This window comes from Myotis myotis, unplaced genomic scaffold, assembly GCF_014108235.1.
Source record: "Myotis myotis isolate mMyoMyo1 unplaced genomic scaffold, mMyoMyo1.p scaffold_m19_p_3, whole genome shotgun sequence".
Classification (NCBI taxonomy): domain Eukaryota; kingdom Metazoa; phylum Chordata; class Mammalia; order Chiroptera; family Vespertilionidae; genus Myotis; species Myotis myotis.
The window spans coordinates 185885116-185906383 of record NW_023416335.1 but is presented as its reverse complement, the minus strand read 5'-3'; the positions used below and the strand labels follow the sequence as shown (position 1 = coordinate 185906383).

Here is a 21268-nt window from a genome sequence, read left to right as displayed (position 1 = left end):
GTTAAGTGTTGTTACCAGGGAACTTCTTACTCTACCTCTGGGCAGATTTAAGCCTTTTTTATTTTTCCTAAATAAATGAAAACCAAGGATATTAGTTTAAAAGGGCATCAAACTGTAGCTTAGGCAGAGTGAATACAGATTTCAGTGTCTCATTGAAGTTCTGGACCATTCCTGCCTAACAGAGATATATAATTTTAAAAATTCTTAATAGCCACTTTAGTAAAGTAAAAAGAAATGGGTGAAAGTAATTATAATAATAAATTTTATTTAGCCCAATAAATCCACAATATCATTTCAGTTTGTAATCCATGTGAAAAGTATTAGTGAGAGATTTTATATTCTCATTTTTGTACTAAGTCTTCAAAACTCTGTGTATTTCATACTGATAGCACATCCCAGTTTGGATGAACCACTTTGCAAGTGCTCAGTAGCCACATTGGCGAGTGACTTCCGCATTAGACATCATAGTCTTCGACTGTGCACAAGGCAAAGTCGGTGACTCCCAGCTGGCATCGTTGAACTGGTCCTAAAAGGCCCTTAAATAAAAATTCTCTCTTTGGACAGCATGACATTCTCAGTGTTGATATCACTCTTTAAAAATCTTTTTTGTTTGTTTGTTCATTAATCTTCACCAGAGGATTTTTTTTTCATTGATTTTTAGAGTGGAAAAGAGGGAGGGGGAGAGACACAGAGAGAGAAACATCTATGTGAGATTCATTGTCTCCTGCATGTGCCCCGATGGGGGCCAGGGATTGAGCCTGCAATTGAGACCAGAATCAAACTGGGACCCTTCAGCCTGTGGGCCTACACTAGCCACTGAGCCAAACCAGCTAGGGCTAAAAATCTGTTTAAGAAAGTACTAGAGGCCCAGTGCACGAATTTTCATGCACTGGGCGTGGGGGGGGGGGGGTTGTGCCTCAGCCCGGCCTTCCCCCTCTCACAGTCCAGAAGCCTTAAGGGATGTCCTACTGACGGCTTAGGCCTTTTCCTCTGCGGGAGGCGACTGGGCCGATCAGGGTAAGGCGCCACCCCCATCACCCCGCTGCTGATGCTGCCACTGCCTGCTCTAGCAGTCACCGCTGCTGCTGGGCCTCCTCAGCTCTCCTTGGCCCTCACAACTGCTGTGGCTTTGTCCAGAAGGATGCCCAGAAATCCGGTCTATCCAATCTAATTAGCATATTACCCTTTTATTAGTATAGATAATGATAGATGTGTTGAAGTATTTTTCTTCAAAAGTAATATTTTAAGTAGTTTAATGCTTGGATATGAATGCTCTTCATTTGGTTAACCTTATTTCCAGAGTAAAACATCAATAAATAACCGTGTCTGTTTAGACCAATGATGACTAAATGTTACTGGTATGTTATAATCATTAATGACGATTAGAGATCACATATTTTCATTATTTGAACCCAGGTCTTCTGGCTCCAGCTTTATTGCCTTTTCTGTCTCCCAAGACACAGTGCTAGATCTTGTCATGAATTAAAGACAGAATCTTCTCCCCGTGTACAAAAATTAATTCAAAATGGATCAAAGACCTAACTATAAGACCTTAAACAATAAATTACATAGAAGAAAACATAAGTACTAGACTTCTGGACCTTGGTCTTAGAGAGGATTTTATGAATTTGATCCTAAAGGCAAGGGAAGTAAAGGCAAAAATTAATGAATGGGACTGTATCAAACTAAAAAGATTCTGCACAGCAAAAGAAAATGCCAACAAAACAAAAAGGCAACCAACCGAATGGGAGATGGTATTTGCAAACAACAGCTCCGACAAGGGGTTACTATTCAAAATATATAAAAAACTCATACAACTCAACACCAAACAAACAGCCCAATTAAAAAATGGGCAGAGGACCTAAACAGACATCCCTCCAAGAAGACATACAAGTGGCCAGCAGATATATAAAAAGGTGTTCAACTTCACTAGCTATTAGGGAAGTGCAAATCAAAATTAGGAGTAGCCTTTAGACATGAGACCAGAAAAAGGGGTGAAGGTGCAGATGACTATATATCCGGGGTCCTCAAACTACGGCCCGCAGGCCACATGCAAATACAAATATTGTATTTGTTCCCGTTTGTGTTTTTTACTTCAAAATAAGATATGTGCAGCAACCTTTCTCAGAGAGGAGACCTTGGTTAAAACACAGTGCCAAGAAGGTGAGCAAACATATTAAGAACAGTATGCCATGTATGCCAGGTCCCTTGAAACAGCAAGCATGGACTGGCTCCCGGCAAGTGTGCATAGGAATTTGTTCATAGTTTTTTTTAAACTATAGTCCAGCCCTCCAATGGTCTGAGGGACAGTGAACTGGCCCCCTGTTTAAAAAGTTTGAGGACCCTTGCTATATATACTTAATTTGTTAACAAATTGATAATTTTACTCAGAGTTAGCTTTACTTAGTTTTTATCCCCTTTCTCCCCCGTGAACACACTTCCTTTTTTATTTTAAACTAGAGGCCCGGTGCACGAATTTGTGCACCAATGGGATCCCTTGGCCTGGCCTGTGGGATCGGGCCAAAACCGGCTCTCCAACATCCCCCGAGCGGTCTCGGATTGCGAGAGGGCGCAGGCCAGGCCGAGAGACCCCACCGGTGCACAGTCAAGGCTGGGGAGGGATGTGGGAGGTTGGCCAGCCAGGGAGGGACCACGGGAAGGCTCTAGGGCAGTGGTTCTCAACCTTGGCTACACATTAGAATCACCTGGGAATCTTTTTTAAATCCTGATTTCTGGGCCTCATCCTCCAGAAATTGTTTCTTTGTTACTAATGTTGTGGCCCCACCCCATAACAAAGAAACAGAATTTCCAGAGGAGGAGGCCCAGAAATCAGGATTTTAAAAAGATTCCCAGGTGATTCTAATGTGCAGCCAAGGTTGAGAACCACTGCTCTAGGGCATGTCTGGCCCTTCTCACTCAGTCCTGATTGGCCGGATCTCAGCAGCAAGCTAACCTACCGGTCAGAACATCTGCTCTCTGGTGGTCAGTGCACGTCATAGTGACTGGTTGACTGGTCGACTGTCTGCCCCCTGGTGGTCAATGCACGTCATAGTGAGAGGTTGAGCGGCCTTAGCATAGCATATTACACTTTGATTGGTTGAACGGATGACTGGATGCTTAGCATATTAGGCTTTTATTATATAGGATTGAGATGTAATTGCCATGACATAAAACTCACCCTTGAAAGTGTACAGTTAAGGGTTTTTTAGTACATTCACAGCATTGTGCAGCTATCCCCACTTTGTAATTTCAGACTTCTTGTTTTAATTACAGATCTTCTAGGATTCACCCCTAACTCTTCTTCCTTGATAAACTTACTCAAAAGAAGGAGGAGGGAGAGGATAAAAATGAGAGCCAAGAAGTGCAGCATGATATTTTAGGAACCCATTTCTGAACAGTTAACTCTATTTAGATATTTGTAAACACCCTCAGGAGCACCAATGCAATATTAAAAATTAGAGGCTGTATAGAGCTTGGTTTAGGACACATTCTGTTATTTCCCAGTTTGACTCTTGGTCTAAAATGCGGACAATATGGCCTTGTAAACATTTGAGTTAAATAACTCTTTTCTTTTTCCAAATTTGTAAAAAACAAACAAACATTTTAGAGTTGTTTGAAAAATTTAAATCTACTCTAAAATAGATATTTGCATTGATGAGTAACTCACCTCTGGTATTATTACAGTTCTGAAGCTCATTTTAAATAGCTACATTTTAGAAGTGAAGGGGAACTCGTAGCATTAGACATAACTCAAGGACTCTTGTTTGTGGCAAGAGATTCCACCACATATCTTTGTATGGTTAACATAATTGTTTAAGATATTCTCCCAGCGACATTACTGTCAATTACCAAGTATTATATAGTCAGAGTCCCCACCTTGTATTCCATTTGAATCCTACTGTTTTGCATTATTTTAACTGGCCACATTTTTATTTTTATTGAGGCGAAGGCACTACAAGGAATGTGGTTATCATGAGCTAATCTTCCCCTAGGGGTATTTGGGATATTTTCTGCCTCTGAGATTGTGATTGCTTTCTGATTGCCATTGAGCTTGAACATGCCTTACTGCTTAATTATGCAGCGCTGTTGCCTTTCTCATGTGATAGGCTGGGCCAGCTGCAAAGTATTTCCAGAGCTCACTATTCAGGATGAAGGAAAGAACTGAGAGAGCAGGTGTTTTTATTTATTTTTTCTTTCCTTATGTTTTCTCTCTCTCTCCCTCTCTCTCTCTCTCTCTCTCTCTCTCCCTCTCTCTCTCTCTCTCTCTCTCTCTCTCTCTCTTAGAAAACGTTCCCCTCTTGTTTACAAGAGTAGCTATGATCTCTGGGTCATGTAAGGATGTCTTTGTGGTATAATTGGTCTCTAGACTGAGTATCAGCACCATATTGATACCCCTCAGGGGTCTTCTGCTTTCATCTTTGGCCAGTTCTTCAACCATAATACTGGGTCCTTATCGCTCCCCAAATTATTTCCAGGCCTTTGTTGAGTGAAAGAATATAATATCAAAGAATATGTTTTAATTTGGGGATTGGGCCCACAACCCAGGCATGTGCCCTGACCTGGAGTTGAACTGGAGTTGAACCTGAACTGCCAACCTCCTGGTGCACGGGAAGACACTCAACCAACTGAGCCACACCGGCCGGACTGGGGCTTCATACTTTTGTACAGTGTAAATATACAGGAGAAAATACACACACACACACAGTTTTTTAAAGGTGTCCTTGCCCAGCCAGAGTGGCTGGGTTGGTTGTGTATTGTCCTGTGCACCAAAAGATTGCCAGTTCAATTCCCATTCAGGGTACATGCTTGGGTTGCGGGTTCAATAAAAACATATCCTCTGGTGAGGATTAAAAAAGAAAAGCTGTCCCATTGCAGAGCGCAAGTATAAATTAGTTTCAGAATCACCACACAAAACTCTCTTGCTAACTTTAATCGGGAATTTTTTCAGAGAATGATAGAAAACACAGTGCTAATGAGTAATGTGCCCAGAAGCTCTTATTATTGGGTTGGCATGAATTCCACTTAATGACAAGCTTTCTCAAGCAGCAGTTGATTTTAATCCTGTTTTCATTAGTGAGGTATAAAATGTTAATAATACCTTCCATTGTGCTGTTCTTTTGTAGCATAGTAGCATATGTCTCCCATGTTCACCAAGACTCCCTTTAAGATTCTACTAGTAACTTCTTATCTCATAAATAAGAGTTGTTCAGGAAATAAAAATGTATGTTTTCCCATTGTTAGCTATATGTTTTTCTAATAATCACATCTGAAGCTTATTATGCAGTAATAGCCTTAAGATATTATTTTTTTAAATGTACTACTTTGGTCTTAATACTAGTTTTTAATCTCCTCTTGTTTCTGTGAAGTCTGAATGAGATTTTCAAAATTGAATAATAATTTGATCCGTTAATCTTTTGAAGCTAGTAATTTTATTTTCTTCTCTTTGCAGTCTCTGAGGCTCGCAAATGAATAGAGCTTCATTACTGCAGTCTGCATTTAATAACCATTATCCATTATCTTGTAATTAAGACTCCCTGTAACGAATCATGAGGACAATGCAAAAATACATAGTACATTTCTTTAATGAACTGGAAAATGTTCATCTTGTTCTATTTAGTAATGAGTTGCTGAATAGTCATTAAATCCACTGGAGAATAGAGCTAGATGGATTTTGAAGACTGTCTTGAGTTTGTGGTTAATCTATTAGAATTAAAATTTCATCTTCTATTTTTATCAACAGCTGATTAGAAGTCATTCTGTTTGACCAAATTGATTAGAAGACCATATACAAGGGCAGCTGTTGTTTAATGAAAGTTTTTAATGAAACTGTACCGTGGAGACTTGTAATTATGGGCCTTAGAAAAGCTTTGAGTTGCTTTAGACCACAAAAAAGTATTGTGCTAGAGATTTCAAATTAGGAAAAGAAAAAAATACGTTTTGATATAATACTATAAATTTATTATTAATTTTAATTTCAACTAATTACAGTTGAATACTAGTCTATTTAATGTGTTACTTTTGACTTCCAGGCCTTTCATCTTCTAAGTTAGTCATTTCATTGAAATTGTGGGCACTGATGAGAGAACATTTATATGAATAGCTATTCTAATTGTGAGATATTTTCTCATAAGGTCTTTTTCCCCAAGCTGAGCAGAAGTGAGCTTGGTTAAGGTTGGATTTACATAAGCTCTGAGGAGAGTCTATGGTGTTCTGTGGTGTTGGATAGTCTAAATCTAGCATTTATTTCTCTAAGGTAATTTTGTTTTAGCAGAGGGGCAAAGGAAGCAATATTAAAATGAGAAGTAAAACAAGAGTGTGTGCCCGCTTAGTCCCATTGGAAAGTCCATTGTTTTTTTGACAGTAGTATAATACTAATGTACTTTCTATAGTATTTTGTGTGATGAAAACTAAGTCTTATTCCTGGGCTTACAGAAATAGCCAGTGGTGCCTGCATGCCTGTTAGTCTCTTGTGTGAGCTCTGACTCTCCATTGTCTTTCCTCCTCCCATCTAACTAGACACCAAATTTAGCATCTTAAACACTGATTTCAGGGGACAGACCTCATGTTTCCTAAGGGATTTTTACAGTCACACTAGAGGCCCAGTGCACGAAATTTGTGCATGGCTAGGGTCCCTAGTGGCTGCTGGCTGCCAGCCAGGGCCTCCCTTCCCCCGGCTGTCTACCACCACTGGCCAGGGTGGGCCAGCCAGGGGGAGGGGCCACAGGCGGTTAGCCGACTGGCCCCACCCCCTGGTTGAACTCCTGGTTGAACTCCCGGTTGAGGGGACAATTTAAATATTAGGCTTTTATTATATAGGATGTTCCAAAACACACATTGACACACTCACGCCAAATATCACTATCCCCCAACCCCCAAGCTCCCTGCCCCTCACAGAGATTCCTTTGATGGATCCATTTGTTATTCTTTGGATGTGTCTTATATTTTCTATGCTTGTGTTTCTTCTGATGGCATTGTTCTTCTATTCCTCTCTTCTTTATTCTCCTTCAGGGTTTGTACCAAATTCTACCTATCCCATATTCTAGATAAAATGAATCTCTCTGAATCTTTCCAATTCTACTTGACCATGATAGTTTCTTGGCATATGTCTAAAATACCTTAAATACCATACATAATTGTATCTCCATCCATATCTGATTTCTAAATAATAAAGGCTGCTCTTAATATTTAAGGACTTCAGGTTTTAGCTTCAACATGTAGGGAATTTGGAAGTTGTCATTCCTGTTCTTTAGAACATGAAAAAGCCAAATAAAAGGAAAATCAGTGACTTTTCTAAGACCTGTCAAAGAACTTAGGGAGTAGGGCAAACTGCCCCCTTGAAATCTGAAAAGACAGGGAAATCCTAAGAGTCACAATCGAGATCTGCTTACCTGCTAGGATCATACACTGATAAGAACACTTAGGTGGTAAATTTGACAAATTGTGGGAAGCTTAGTGTAACCCCAATACTTTTGTGGGTTTTACCTCCAGGAGCCCCAGATTCTCAGTGAAAAGCTAAGAAAGAACTTGGTTCTGGCAAGGAAGGGGAAGATAATTATTGCAAAATATGTCCAGAGTGTTCTCCTTAGCAAAGGCCTACATCTTTACTAGAGTCTTATCTTACCTGGGAAGGCATTTGTCTTCTAGTCTTCATACCTCACCAAAGGGGGCGAGAAAAGCTAGTACACATTTGTGTAGGCCAGTGGCACAGGCCTACAACTAGTAAAAGACTGATATTTAATTATAATATTATAAAATACTAGAGGCCCGGTGCATGAATTTATGCACGGGTGGGGTGCCTCGGGGTTGCCTGCAGCAATTAGGCCTCAGTTTGTGCCCCCAGCCTTGCAGCCCTGCATTCCTGCCTGGCACCCTGCTTTGGCCTGGTGCCACCCGCTCATCTGCTCCACCATCCCACCACAGTCCTGCTCTCATTGGGGCCCATTGGGGCCAGCAGTGCCTCCACTGCTGCCCACTGCCCGCTGCCAGCGCCCTGTTGCCGACGCCCTCCATGTTTTGCACTGCCCCCTGGTGATCAGCGCATGTAATAGCGAGTGGTCGAACTCCTGAGGGGGCAATTTGCATATTATGCTTTTATTATATAGGATTTCCTCTCCCCCATACATTACTATCACAGTAATGGGGCTCCAATAATCCTGTGGATTACAGTGACAGAGCTAAAAGGAAAAACATAGACTATCTGAGGAGGAATACTTAGGAAGCCCTAAGTAAGCAGGGAAGAAAAAACAAAGATACTATAGGATTTAAATACTCTGGTACCTATGGCTACAGCAAACATTCAGCACAGCCCACCTCCTAGCCAGATTAACATAAAATCTCACACCAAAGGCCTGTTTATATCATAGTTGTATCCTATTACCCAATATGTCATGTCCAGCTTTCAGTTAAAATTATAAGAGATGCTAAAAGGCAAGAAAAAGTACAGTCTGGCTCAGCTGGTTTGGCTCAGTGGATGGAGCATTGCCCCTCAGTCAAAGGCACGTACCTCAGTTGCAGGCTCGATCCCCAGCCCTAGTCAGAGCATGAGCTAGAGGCAACCAAATGATGTGTCTCTCCCGCAACAATGTTTCTCTCTCTCTCTGTCTCTCCCCCTTCCTTTCACTTTCTCTGAAAATCAATGGAAAAGTATCCTCAGGTGAGGATTAACTACATCAAAAGACGCACACATACAAAAACCCCATAATCTGTAGAGACAAAGCAAGCATTACAATCAGATTCAAATGTAAAAGAGAAGTTGGAATTATCAGAAAGAGAAATTTAAAATAGCTATAATTAATGTTCGGGAAAAAAATAGCATGAAAAAATGAAAGGTAATGTAAACAGATTGATGGAAACTCTTAAGAAATAATTAAAAGGAAATGCTGGAAATAAAAAACACGAACAAAAATGAAGAATGCCTTATGGGCTCATCAGTGAGCAGGATTGAGCCCATTAGTAGACAGGCTCACCAGTAGACTGTGGAAAGTACTAGTGACCATGAAGATAGGTCAAGGGAAGCCCCATAAAGTGAAATATAAAGAGAGAGAGAGGGGGAAAAAAGGCTGAAAAATATGGAACAGAGTTTCTAAAAGTTTTGGGACAATTTCAAAAGGTGTGACATAAGTGTAATTGGAATACCAGCAGAAAAATAAGAAATGGAGCAGACAACATATTTGAAGTAGTAATGGTCAAGAATTTTTCAAAATTAATGACAGATGCCAAACCACAGATCCAGGAAGTTGAGAGAACACCTAGCAGGATAAATATTTTAAAAAATTACACCTAGATATATCATTCAAATGGAAGGAAACCAAGGGCAAATAGAAAATCTTGAATTAAAAAACAGAAAGAAAATACTGATAGACAAAAATGGAAATAATTACAGTGGTCTTCTTATTAGAAACCATGTCAGCAAGAAGTGAATAGAGTGAAATACTTAAAGTATTGAGAGGGGAAAAACCCTCACCAACCTAGAAATCTATGTCGGTGAGATTATCCTTTAAAAGTGAAGGAGCTTAGCTATACAAAAACTGAGGGAATTTGTTGTCAGCAGATGTGCCCTGTAAGAAATGTTAAAAGAAATGTTAGGAGTAGGACAATGATGTAAATCAGAAACTCTAATCTATATATATATATATTTTTAATTTATTGCTTAAAGTATTACAAAGGGTATTACATATGTGTCCATTTTATCCCCCCGCCCTAGACAGTCCCCTAGCCTCCCCTACCCCCCAATGTCTTATGTCCACTGGTTATGCTTATATGCATGCATACAAGTCCTTTAGTTGATCTCTTACCCCCCTACCTCCTGCCCCCCAACCCTCCCCGGCCTTCCTGCTGCAGTTTGACAATCTGTTTGAGGCAGCTCTGCCCCTGTATCTATTATTGTTCAAAAGTTTATAATGGTCTCTATTATCCATGAATGAGTGAGATCATGTGGTATTTTTCCTTCATTGACTGGCTTATTTCACTTAGCATAATGCTCTCCAGTTCCATCCATGACGTTGCAAATGGTAAGAGTTCCTTCCTTTTTAGAGCAGCATAGTATTCCATCGTGTAGATGTACCACAGTTTTCTAATCCATTCATCTACTGATGGGCACTTAGGCTGTTTCCAGATCTTAGCTATGGTGAATTGTGCTGCTATGAACATAGGGGTGCATATATCCTTTCTGATTGGTGTTTCTGGTTTCCTGGGATATATTCCTAGAAGTGGGATCACAGGGTCAAATGGGAGTTCCATTTTCAGTTTTTTAAGGAAACTCCATACTGTCTTCCATAGTGGCTGCACCAGTCTGCATTCCCACCAGCAGTGCACAAGTGTTCCTTTTTCTCCACATCCTCTCCAGCACTTGTCGTTTGTTGATTTGTTGATGATAGCCAGTCTGACAGGTGTGAGATGGTACCTCATTGTTGTTTTGATTTGCATCTCTCGGATGATTAGTGACTTTGAGCATGTTTTCATATGTCTCTTGGCTTTCTGAATGTCCTCTTTTGAAAGGTGTCTATTTAGGTCCTTTGCCCATTTTTTGATTGGATTGTTTATCTTCCTTTTGTTAAGTTGTATGAGTTCCCTATAAATTTTGGAGATTAGGCCCTTATCAGAAATGACATTGGCAAATATGTTTTCCCACACAGTGGGTTTTCTCGTTGTTTTGTTGATGGTTTCTTTTGCTGTGCAGAAGCTTTTTATTTTGATGTAGTCCCATTTGTTCAATTTCTCTTTAGTTTCAAGTGCCCTAGGAGCTGTATCAGTGAAGAAATTGCTTTGGCATATGTCTGAGATTTTGTTGCCTTTGGATTCTTCTAGAATTTTTATGGAGAAACTCTAATCTATATTAAAACGGGAAGAATGTCAAAGAAAGAATAAATGAAGAGTAAACAATTTTTCTCTTTCAATTGATCTAAAAGATAACTATTTAAAGTAATGACAGTAACAATGTGTTGGGTAAGTATACCAAATAGAAGAGTGAAATATTCTAAGGAACAGAAGGGAGGAATTAGGAATATTTTGTTAAAAGGTACCTGAAATACTTGTATGGTGGTACAGTGTTATTTGAAGGTAGACTTAGATTGTTAAAATGAATATTGGGAACTCTAGGACAACCAATAAAAAAAGTACAAAAGAAATTTAACTGATATGCTGCAAGGACATAAAATGGGATGATATAAAATGTTCAATTAAAGCCAGAGCAGGCAGAAAAAGAGGTATAACATTTAATAAAGATAAAACACAATAAATAGAAAATTTATAAACTGTAGATATTAACTCAACTAAATCAGTAATAGCTTTAGATGATAATGGTCTAAATCTAGCAATGAAAAGAAGATTGTCAAAAAAAGCAGACTCTACAATGCAAAAACATTGCCTAGAGAGAAATTTATAACATTAGGTATATATATTTTAAAAAAAGAAATGGTTTAAAATCAATAACTTCAGCCTTCTATCTTAGGAAAATAGAGAAAGAACAATGCAAGCCTAAGGCAAGCAGAACAAAAGAAATAAAAATCAGAGAAGAAATCAATGAAATTGAAAACAAAAAAAAAAACACACAGAAAAATAAAAAATCCTAAAAGCTGTTTTTTTTTTAAAAAATCAATAAAATTGATAAACTCCTAGACAGACTACCCAAGAATAAAAGATAAAAGACATAAATTAATATTACAAATGAAAGGAGGACCATTACTCTTCCTACGAACATCAAAACAATAATAAAGGAATACTGTGTGTCCACAATTGAATAACTTAGATTAAATAGATCAAAGATATAAACAACCAACACTCACACAAAAAGAAAAGGTCTGAATAAGTCTGTAACTATTGAAGAAATTATTTTACTTTTAATCTATTTTATAAAATATTTAAATTATAGAATGTTTTAAAATAATTATTTAATAACTCTAAATTATTAAATAAAAATAATATAACCTTACAAAGATGAAATTCAGCGGTAGATGATTTCACTGGTGAATTCTACCAAACATTTAAGGGAGAAATACCAATTCTCTACAGTCTCTTCCAGAAAATAATAGAGAGAGACTGTGAGACCATCATTACCCTAATACCAAATCCAGATAAAGGCATTACAAGAAAGGAAAACTATAGATCAATATCACTCATGAACATAGATGCGAACATCTTCAACAACGCATTAGTAAAATGAGGCCAACAGTGTATAAAAATAATTATACACCACAACCAAATGGGATTTACTTTATAGAGATTCAAGACTGGCTTGATGTAATGTAGTCCACTGCATCAATAATGTAAGAAAGAAAAGTCATAGGATCATATAGTTGATACAGATTAGGCATTGGATGAATTTCAACACCTATTCATAATAAAAATTCTCAGCAAACTTGGAATAGAGGGGAACATCCTCAGCTTGATAAAGAACATCTGGAAACAAACTTCCTCTAACGTACTTACGATGAGAAACTAGATGCTTGCCCCTTAAGTTCCCCTGAAGAACAAGGAAGGCTGTTCTCTCGCACAGCTCCTGTTCAGCATTGTCCTGGAAGTCTGACCTGAGGCAGTAAGACAAGAAAATGGGATAAAAGGTATACAGGTTGGGAAATATGGTAAGCTGATAATGGCTCCCAAACATATGTCCACATCCTAATCCCCAGAGCCTGTGAATATTAGCTTATTTGGGAAAAAAAAAAAAGATTTTGCTGATGTGGTTAAATTAAGGACATTGAGATGAAGTGATTGTTCTGGATTATCCAGGGGGTCCCTCAATACCATCACAAATGTTCTTGTAGGAGAGGCAGAGGAAGCTTCAGCTCACACAGGGGAGAGAAGCAATGTGAAGAGGGCGACAGATTCTGGTTTCCTTGTTTCGAGGCTCTTTTCACAGTCCCCTTCTTCACTCTCTGCATTTCACTCATCTGAGATGCTTTATGAGGACTCTATTTAAATATGGCTCTATCTCCTCAAATCCGCCACTCTCTCCTGTTACATTGCTTATTTGTTTCACGGCACTTATCTCCACCTGGCTTTTGTTATATATTCAAGCTTATTGTCTTCCTCTTCCAGAAATTATCACAAGGGCAGGAACTTGGTCTGTTTTGTTTAGTGGTCTATTCCCAGCACCTAGAAGAATCTAGAGCCGTGGTCGGCAAACTGCAGCTCGCGAGCCACATGCGGCTCTTTGGCCCCTTGAGTGTGGCTCTTCCTAAGCCTTAGGAGTACTCTAATTAAGTTAATAACAATGTACCTACCTATATCGTTTAAGTTTAAAAAATTTGGCTCTCAAAAGAAATTTCAATCGTTGTACTGTTGATATTTGGCTCTGTTGACTAATGAGTTTGCCGACCACTGGTTTAGAGCATAGTAAGCACTTAGTCAATATTTGTTGAATGAATGCATGCATGACAACCATGTCTCCATTTTCCCCACATGGGCCTACCTACAGACCCAAAGCAAAGAAGGCTTCCAGTGAACTGTTCCAATATGTCAGAATTCCTATGGTATTTCTAGACTGCAGCCCTACCCAGGTCTTCGCTCCGCTCGCATGTGTGTAACGCTTAACAGTTTCCAGAGTGCTTTCACATAGATTGTCTCTTTTGATTCCTCAAATATGAAGCCAGTAAGAATTTCCAGATCTGTTTTACAAATGAGAGAGATTCGGCCCCAGCTGATGTAGCTCAGGGTTGAGCATCGACTCATGAACCAAGGGGTCACAGTTAGATTCCTGGTTAGGGCACATGCCCAGGTTGCAGGCTCGATCCTTGGTGGGGGGCGTGCAGGAGGCAGCAGATCAAAGTTTCTCTCACAGTTTGATGTTTCTATTTCTCTCTCCCTCTCCCTTCCTCTATGAAATCAATAAAAATATCTTTTAAAAATGAGAGAGATTAGGAGATGGAATTTGAAGGTAAATGTCAGAGCTAGAGCTGGAAACCAGATCTGCTGACTTCTAGCTCATCACGTGATTACGCAGGACTAGGGTTCACCTCCACTTGCATGTAGAATGTGTGTGGCTTTGAGGGCAAGGGTGTGGGTATTGTTTTTTATATTTTTCACAGCGCTTTACACGCAGTGCACCTACTAAAGGCATATCTTTTTGAACCTTTCCATACACACAATAGTTGTGGATGTATCTCTTCTAATGGAAACTAGAGGGGAAAGTTTTGGCCACTTTTTCCCTCCACTTCCATCGACCATTTTTTTGATAGACCCTGAGAGACTCTCAGAGATTTGTCTTACCTATGGACCCATGGATTCAATGGGCTAGGGCTGTAAATTTGCACAGGAATCACTTAGGGGCCTCGCTGATATTCAGATTTAGATTCATTTGGTCTAGTGTAGGGCCTGAGAAGTCTGCACTTTTGACAAATTCCCTGATGGTACCCATGCTGCTGGTCTGTTATCCACACTTTGAGTATTTCAGGAATAGGTAACCACATGAAAGACAGAATCTGTATTTGGCTATATGTCTGTGTGAACTAAATAAGTTTCTTGGAGACACTGTATGTAGCATATTGGGTAAGCTATATTGCTTTGGTTAAAATTCTACCTCCTCTGCTTACTATGTAACCACAAGCAAGTTACCTAACATTTTGTGCTTCAGTTTCCTCTTTAAAAATGGTCATCATTTGCTCTGGCCAGAGTCGCTCAGTTGGTTGTCCCAAGCACCGAAAGGCCGCTGGTTCGATCCCCAGTCAGGGAGTGTATGAGAGGCAACTGAGACAACTGATCAGTATTTTTTTCTTTCTCTCTCTCTGTCCTCCCTTTCTTCCCTTTCTCCCACTCTCCCCCTCTCCCTTCCTCTCTCTCTAAAAAAAAAGTGGGTCATTTTAGTACCTAACTTTTACAGCTGTCATGAGGATTAACTGAGTTAATACTTTCAGAGCACCTAGAATAGTGCATGGTACATCGCCCTTGGTGAATCTTAACTGTTATTATTGCTTCTTTGTCTCCTTATATTATTCTGTTAAACTGCTTCAATTGGTAGGAGATATATTTCAGAGACAAGAAGTCATTTAAAATATTTGCAAGTTATGAACTAACATAGGATTTTCATAAAAATCCTAATCTGGTTGGAAACAGTGCATTTATTAACAAACAACGCAGTGGAAATCAGCTATTGGTGATTCATCTTGTGTTGTCACAGCTGTTCTGTGTGCTTTTTATCAAGCATAAGGAAATGAGGGAAAAATGAGTTGGCAATCCATTTTTGTAGTAAAGTGTTATATGATGTTAAGTACAGGGAATAAAATTGTTTTATTCATCTCAGTTATGCATTAAATAAACCAACTTAATTTTAATTGGTGATATGGAAATATAGAGGCAAGAGCCCCAGGGGTTCATGAGAATTCATTTGGTGCTTAATTTAATTCATTTTATAGTAAAGCATGGAAATAATTATTTTAAAGATATATATATTTTTTAGTTTTTCAACTAATTCTTGAAAAAGTTGTGTTCTTCAGGAAAAAAAAATTTACACAACTCATTTCTTCCACTTACTCAAAAGTGTAAAAAATAAGTGTTTAATTGACATGCAGTGTTTCTGCCTTGTGTTTTAGGATCAGATTTTATTAAGACTTCTACTGGAAAAGAAACAGTAAATGCCACCTTCCCGGTAGCTATAGTAATGCTACGGGCCATTAGAGATTTCTTCTGGAAAACTGGAAAAAAGGTATGTTATTGCCAGCACATCTTCCTTCAGAGTAAAGCTAATGCTATTTATAATACGTGTTACAGCCCCGATAACTGTCTTCGTATGCAGAAGGTGTGAATGAGTTACCCTTATTAAGATAAATGTTTAATTTACTTTTCATTGCAAAAGAACACATGCCCGGAGAAACATGTGCAGGGAACAGAAAGTGCGTGTGAGTGTGGGAGTAAGTATGTGTGATCGAGATGCAAACTTACTTTATGGCCTTTTCTTAACCGAAGACAATTTTATCACTGACAAGAAATTCCTAAATGGGTTCTTTAACAAACTAATTCTGCTGCAACACAGAGGCTTTCTGGTAAGGTGTTGGCCAGAGAAAACAGGTTAATGCAGAAATTAAACTTCCTTGAGGAATGGAAAGAATTGCAGAGTAACATTTATTGAATGATAAGCTGTGGTGGTGATATGAAAAGTATGCAATATAATGGGAAATAATCTTTTCCTGTCATTATTGAAGGACACACATAAATTGGTTTTTCTGTTGGGAAACCCCCGGTCCAGAAAAACTTATTACTTTTAATAATATGAGGTGAAGAGAAAATTCTTGAGGAGATGAACTTATTAAACAAAATAATGAAATGCTGTGAAACAGCAGGGAAAAGGTAGCTAGACGTTATATAGCTCTTGAATTAAATATCCATTTTTGCGTTTTATGGCAGTTAGATGTGCTCTTTGGAAGGCTGTTAAGCTGAGGAGGGTATATGCTAGCTTTTGTCAGCTTTTCGAAAAATAATACATATTTTTTGAAACATGAAGTTAACAGAAAAATGCATATGAGGTGTTTTTTAAAATGAATTTGCATTTTTCTTTTCATTTCAAGTTGCTTGTTTAGTTGCAAATTATCTCAAAAGGAATTTTTTTTACATCATTGGAAAGAACGGTAATTTTTTTTTTTAAATGAGACTTTCCCTTCCTCAGAAGACATCCTGTAAAACCAATCTTGTGATTTCTGCCAAATAGAAACCCTGAAAAAGATCTTTAATCCTTTGCTAACTGGATGTGATGACTTTATATGTGGCTGTAGCTTCTGTTTATTTTGGAATCGGAGACCTTTTTGAGAATGTACTGGGTTTGAGAAGCAATTAACTCCTTCCAGAATTTTCTCCTTCAGAATAACTTCATATCTTGCCTGGCTGGTGTTGCTCACTGGTTGATTGTCAACGAATGAACCAGGAGATGCCAGTTCGATTCCCAGTCAAGGCACATGCCCGGGTTGTGGGCTCAATCCCCAGTGTGGGGCGTGCAGCAGGCAGCTAATCAATGACTATCTCTCATCATTGATGTTTCTCTTTTTCTTCTCCCTTCCTCTCTGAAATCAATTAATATATCTATAATAATGAAAGCATAATATGCTAATTAGACCGGATATCCTTCTGGATGACCTTCTGGATGAAGCTGGGGCTGTGAGGGCCAAGCCCCTTGCACGAATTTTGTGCATTGAGCCTCTAGGATATATATAAAAGAATAACTTCATATCTTAAAAAAGTACAAAATAGGTTAAGTAACAACTGTGACCTACATATGAAAGTTGACCCAACTTGAATAACACTTCTTGGTTGCCTTTCTGTAGTGATCCAAATTAAAAAATTTAAGTAAAGCTCTAAAAATGAGAGAACTCTATCTTTACCCCTCCTCCCCTTCCCCATTGAGTGAGTGGGCCCACCACTTACTAGACCAGCACTTCTTTTTCTCAGCCCAGTAACATCCAAATAGATGTGAAGCCTTTTCTACTTGTAGAGGCCTGGGCACGCATCCCTGCAGTGCTGCATCGGGGGGAGTCCTCAGACCTGTCCACATTCCATAAGCTCCATAGTTGGGATTAAAACTCTCCATTGGGAACCCAATCCTGTTTTAGTCTCAACAAACATTCATTGAGTCCTTAACTATGTACCATGTTAACCTATGTTATATGTTAGTTAGGGACACCAAAATGAGCAAGTCTCTTCCCAGGAGATCCCTTAGACAACAAGCAAAGAATTTCAATAGAAGTTTTAAATGCTCTATGTTCTAGACCAGAGTAGAGAGCCAGGGATGTTTTGCTGTCTTTCAGCACTTTCTTTTTGAATTGTGTTGACTCTTTCCTCAGCAAGTAAGCAAAGGTCATACCAGTTTCATTCAGATAGGGACAGGTACAAGGTAAACTGTATTCATTTTCATCACATTTGGTTTCACACAGTGAGGTGCTGTGTGTGTGTCTTGCAAATCAGGTGCATCCTTTCAGGTTGTTGACAGGTTGCCTGGGCTGTAAAGTTTCTACATCATTGATTTAGAGGGAGTTTTAAAATGGGATCAGCCGCCTTCCCGACCGTGATTAGTGCCACTCCTGAGAAGCAGAGGTTTAATATTTCATAACTGATTTCATTGCAGATTCATGTTTTCCATGTTCTCTGCCTCATAAAAGGTGCAAACTTATGCTAGAACCTGTCTTCAGAAGCATTGCCCAACAGACTTGCTGACACAACTGAATCCTGTAGGAAAATCTATATGCAGCACTGCCTAATTGATAGAAGTGCTCCTGTGATTAACATGTATGCTAATATCAGCTAATAGATTTTTTTTTTTGCCTCTTCTCAATAAGTAACCCATCCCACTTGCCTGCCCCATTCTCCCAACTCCCCTCACTCTTACAGAGTCGCTTGGGTTCCAGAGCAATAGGCAGACGTGGTTAGAATCTCTGCACAGCTGCTGCTTAGCTGTGCGACGCGTGTGATTGAGGCATGGAAACCAGCTGGGAGACCTTTACTGATATTCCTTGTGAGAAGTGATGAGGGTCAAAAATGAAAGCAGCGAAAGTGAGAGTAGATAGGGAAGTGTGCACAGGGCCATATACAAGTGAAGAGGGTAGGACTGGGGGGCCTTGACTGTTGATCGATTGGGTGTGGTAAGGTGAGGAAAACGGTGGAGTCCTGGTGAACTATGAGGTTCCTAGCTTGGGTTCATTTCTTATGGCTTCCCTTCTCCAGCATTCTGTTAGCTGTCACCGCTGCTGGTGTGCCTAGGAAACGCACAGCTCCGAGTAGTCAAGTGCATGAGAGTTAGGACTCGGGCCAGGGGGTGTTTTCTTGATTGCTCCCGTCTAGTTCTTGAGACAGGTGACTCCAGATAAGCAGGTTTTACTGTGTGTAGAGCACATTTGTCCTTTTCCAATGGGCTCAGGGACATCATTTGTAAACATCAGTTATTGGCTAAATGGTGCTGTTTTATGGGCACCTTCAAAGACTACTGAAGTGCGAAGAGCCCCTACACTGCCTTTTTCTGCTGTGCTTCTTGAATGAGTCCGGCTGCTTTATATAACTGTCTACTTACAACTTAGGGGGAAATGTCCCTGCAGTTTAAGCTGATTAAAATAACTGTCAGCGCTCCTTGCTGATTGCTGCCAGAGTGGTTAGTGTGGGCTCTCTGGTTTGCTGTTGTTTTTAAAATTTTTTTTTTTTTTACATATTTTATTGATTTTTTACAGAGAGGAAGGGAGAGAGATAGAGAGAGTTAGAAATATCGATGAGAGAGAAACATCGATCAGCTGCCTCCTGCACATCTCCTATTGGGGATGTGCCCGCAACCCAGGTACATGCCCTTGACCAGAATCGAACCTGGGACCTTTCAGTCCGCAGGCCGACGCTCTATCCACTGAGCCAAACCGTGGTTTGCTGTTGTTTTAGATACACATGTGAGTTTTGCACCTCGAGATGAAGGGCTGAAAGGTGTCTCTCCAGGCTTACTAGTAGAAATGTAGAATGAGTGGGCTTTTGTGAGATGTTTTCCTATTTATTGACACTTTTTTGCTTACCCCAGGTTCACAGCTATCGTCTAGGACAGTGGTTCTCAACCTTCTGGCCCTTTAAATACAGTTTCTCATGTTGTGACCCAACCATAAAATTATTTTCGTTGCTACTTCATAACTGTAATGTTGCTACTGTTATGAATCGTAATGTAAATATCTGATATGCAGGATGGTCTTAGGCGACCCCGGTGAAAGGGGTCTAGCAGGACCAAAGGGGTTGCGACCCACAGGTTGAGAACCGCTGGTCTAGGTGGTTGAGGTTTATGACTTTCCAATAAGTGCAATGTCAATGAGGGTTATTAACTCTCATTAGTGCCTCCTCAGAAGCACGTTCTTCTCATTAGTCTTGGAAAAGCCATTTTGTAGTGTGAATGGGCGTTAGTCAGTCATCTAAGCTCTTTTGCTGAAGATGGACTGAAATAGACTAAAAAAAAAAGAGCGAGAGAATTGAGACCTGTATTAATGCAGTAGCATTTTTAAAAATAACCCAGTGACAATGAACCTTGTTGTCTTTCCCACCTTCCCTTGTAGATAGGCTTTAAGCCGGCAGGAGGCATCCGCAGTGCCAAGGACTCCCTGGCCTGGCTCTCCCTCATAAAGGAGGAGCTGGGAGATGAGTGGCTGAAGCCAGAACTCTTTCGGATCGGTGCCAGCGCTCTGCTTTCCGACATTGAGAGGCAGGTGAGTAGTAGCCCATTGTCCTTGGAACAAACTGATAAGTGTTTTGGAGAGAGAAACGAAAAGTCCCCTATAGGGCTGTGAGAACTAGAGGTGAAAACTCATTTGACTTGCCCGGCCGACATAGCTCAGTGATTGAACATCAACCTGTGACCCACGGTTCGATTCCTGGTCAGGGCACATGCCCAGGCTGCGGGCTCGATCCCCATTGTGGGGCGTGCAGGAGGCAGCCGATCAATGATTCTCTCTCATCATTGATGTTTCTATCTCTCTCTCCCTCTCCCTTCCTCTCTGAAATCAATATAAATATATTTAAAAGCAAAACAAAACTCATCTGACGTATGTCATCATATCCAAACTTCTGCCTTCTTCCAAGCAAAACTGCCCCTGAAGTAGGTTGGATGGAGGTTTTGCTGAAGTGCAGAATAATGGGGCTTTATAATGAAGTGTTAATTAACATCATTAATTATTGTATAATAGTATGATTATTAATTAATGTGTAATAATATAATAATTATTAATTAAAAAACTGTTTCCCTCACAGATTTATCATCACGTGACTGGAAGATATGCTGCTTATCATGATCTTCCAATGTGTTAAACCCGAAGTGGATTCCAGAAAACATTTTTCACAACGTTTAAAAATTATTTCTCTACATGATTATGAAAATTACTTAATTAAAAAATGAGAGACTAGGTAACTGCCTTTTTCCCCTTAAAATTTCCGTTGAATTTAATTCAAAGAATGAAAGAAAAATGCCAGCTAATCCACACATGAAACTCATTTCAGGCACATATGAAATGCCCTTAATGACTAGATCTGCACTGTTAATTGTGTGAAGGTTTTCTCTTTAAAACTCTGAGTATCACGTTAATGACAGCATTGACAACATTAAATTCTAAGGAAAAAATGTTGACGTGCCCAAGAAACGTGCAGAAGAAACTGGCCCGCTGCTTTCCTTCAGCGACCCAGGACTCACTGGCTCCGCACTAACTTCCTGCCATGAAAATCCGTCTTTAATTTTTGCAACAGATATGCTCTTTTATTAATTGTTTTGTTAATGAAATGCCTGTCATTGCAATATGAAACTATGGATGTCATTGAATTTTTTAAATAAAAAAAAATTCCTGTA

The 21268-nt window shown here is 39.5% G+C and overlaps 1 protein-coding gene across 1 annotated transcript in view; it reads left to right on the top strand.

Annotated features, from left to right (window-relative positions):
• Positions 1 to 21268, top strand: part of DERA (deoxyribose-phosphate aldolase) — a 100595-nt gene extending 79327 nt beyond the window's left edge. Inside the window, exons 7-9 of the mRNA XM_036300464.1 lie at positions 15525 to 15637; positions 19989 to 20138; positions 20680 to 21268. Coding sequence (XP_036156357.1) covers positions 15525 to 15637; positions 19989 to 20138; positions 20680 to 20736 — 320 coding nt within the window. The 3' untranslated portion in view covers positions 20737 to 21268. The remainder of the gene's footprint in view (positions 1 to 15524; positions 15638 to 19988; positions 20139 to 20679) is intronic.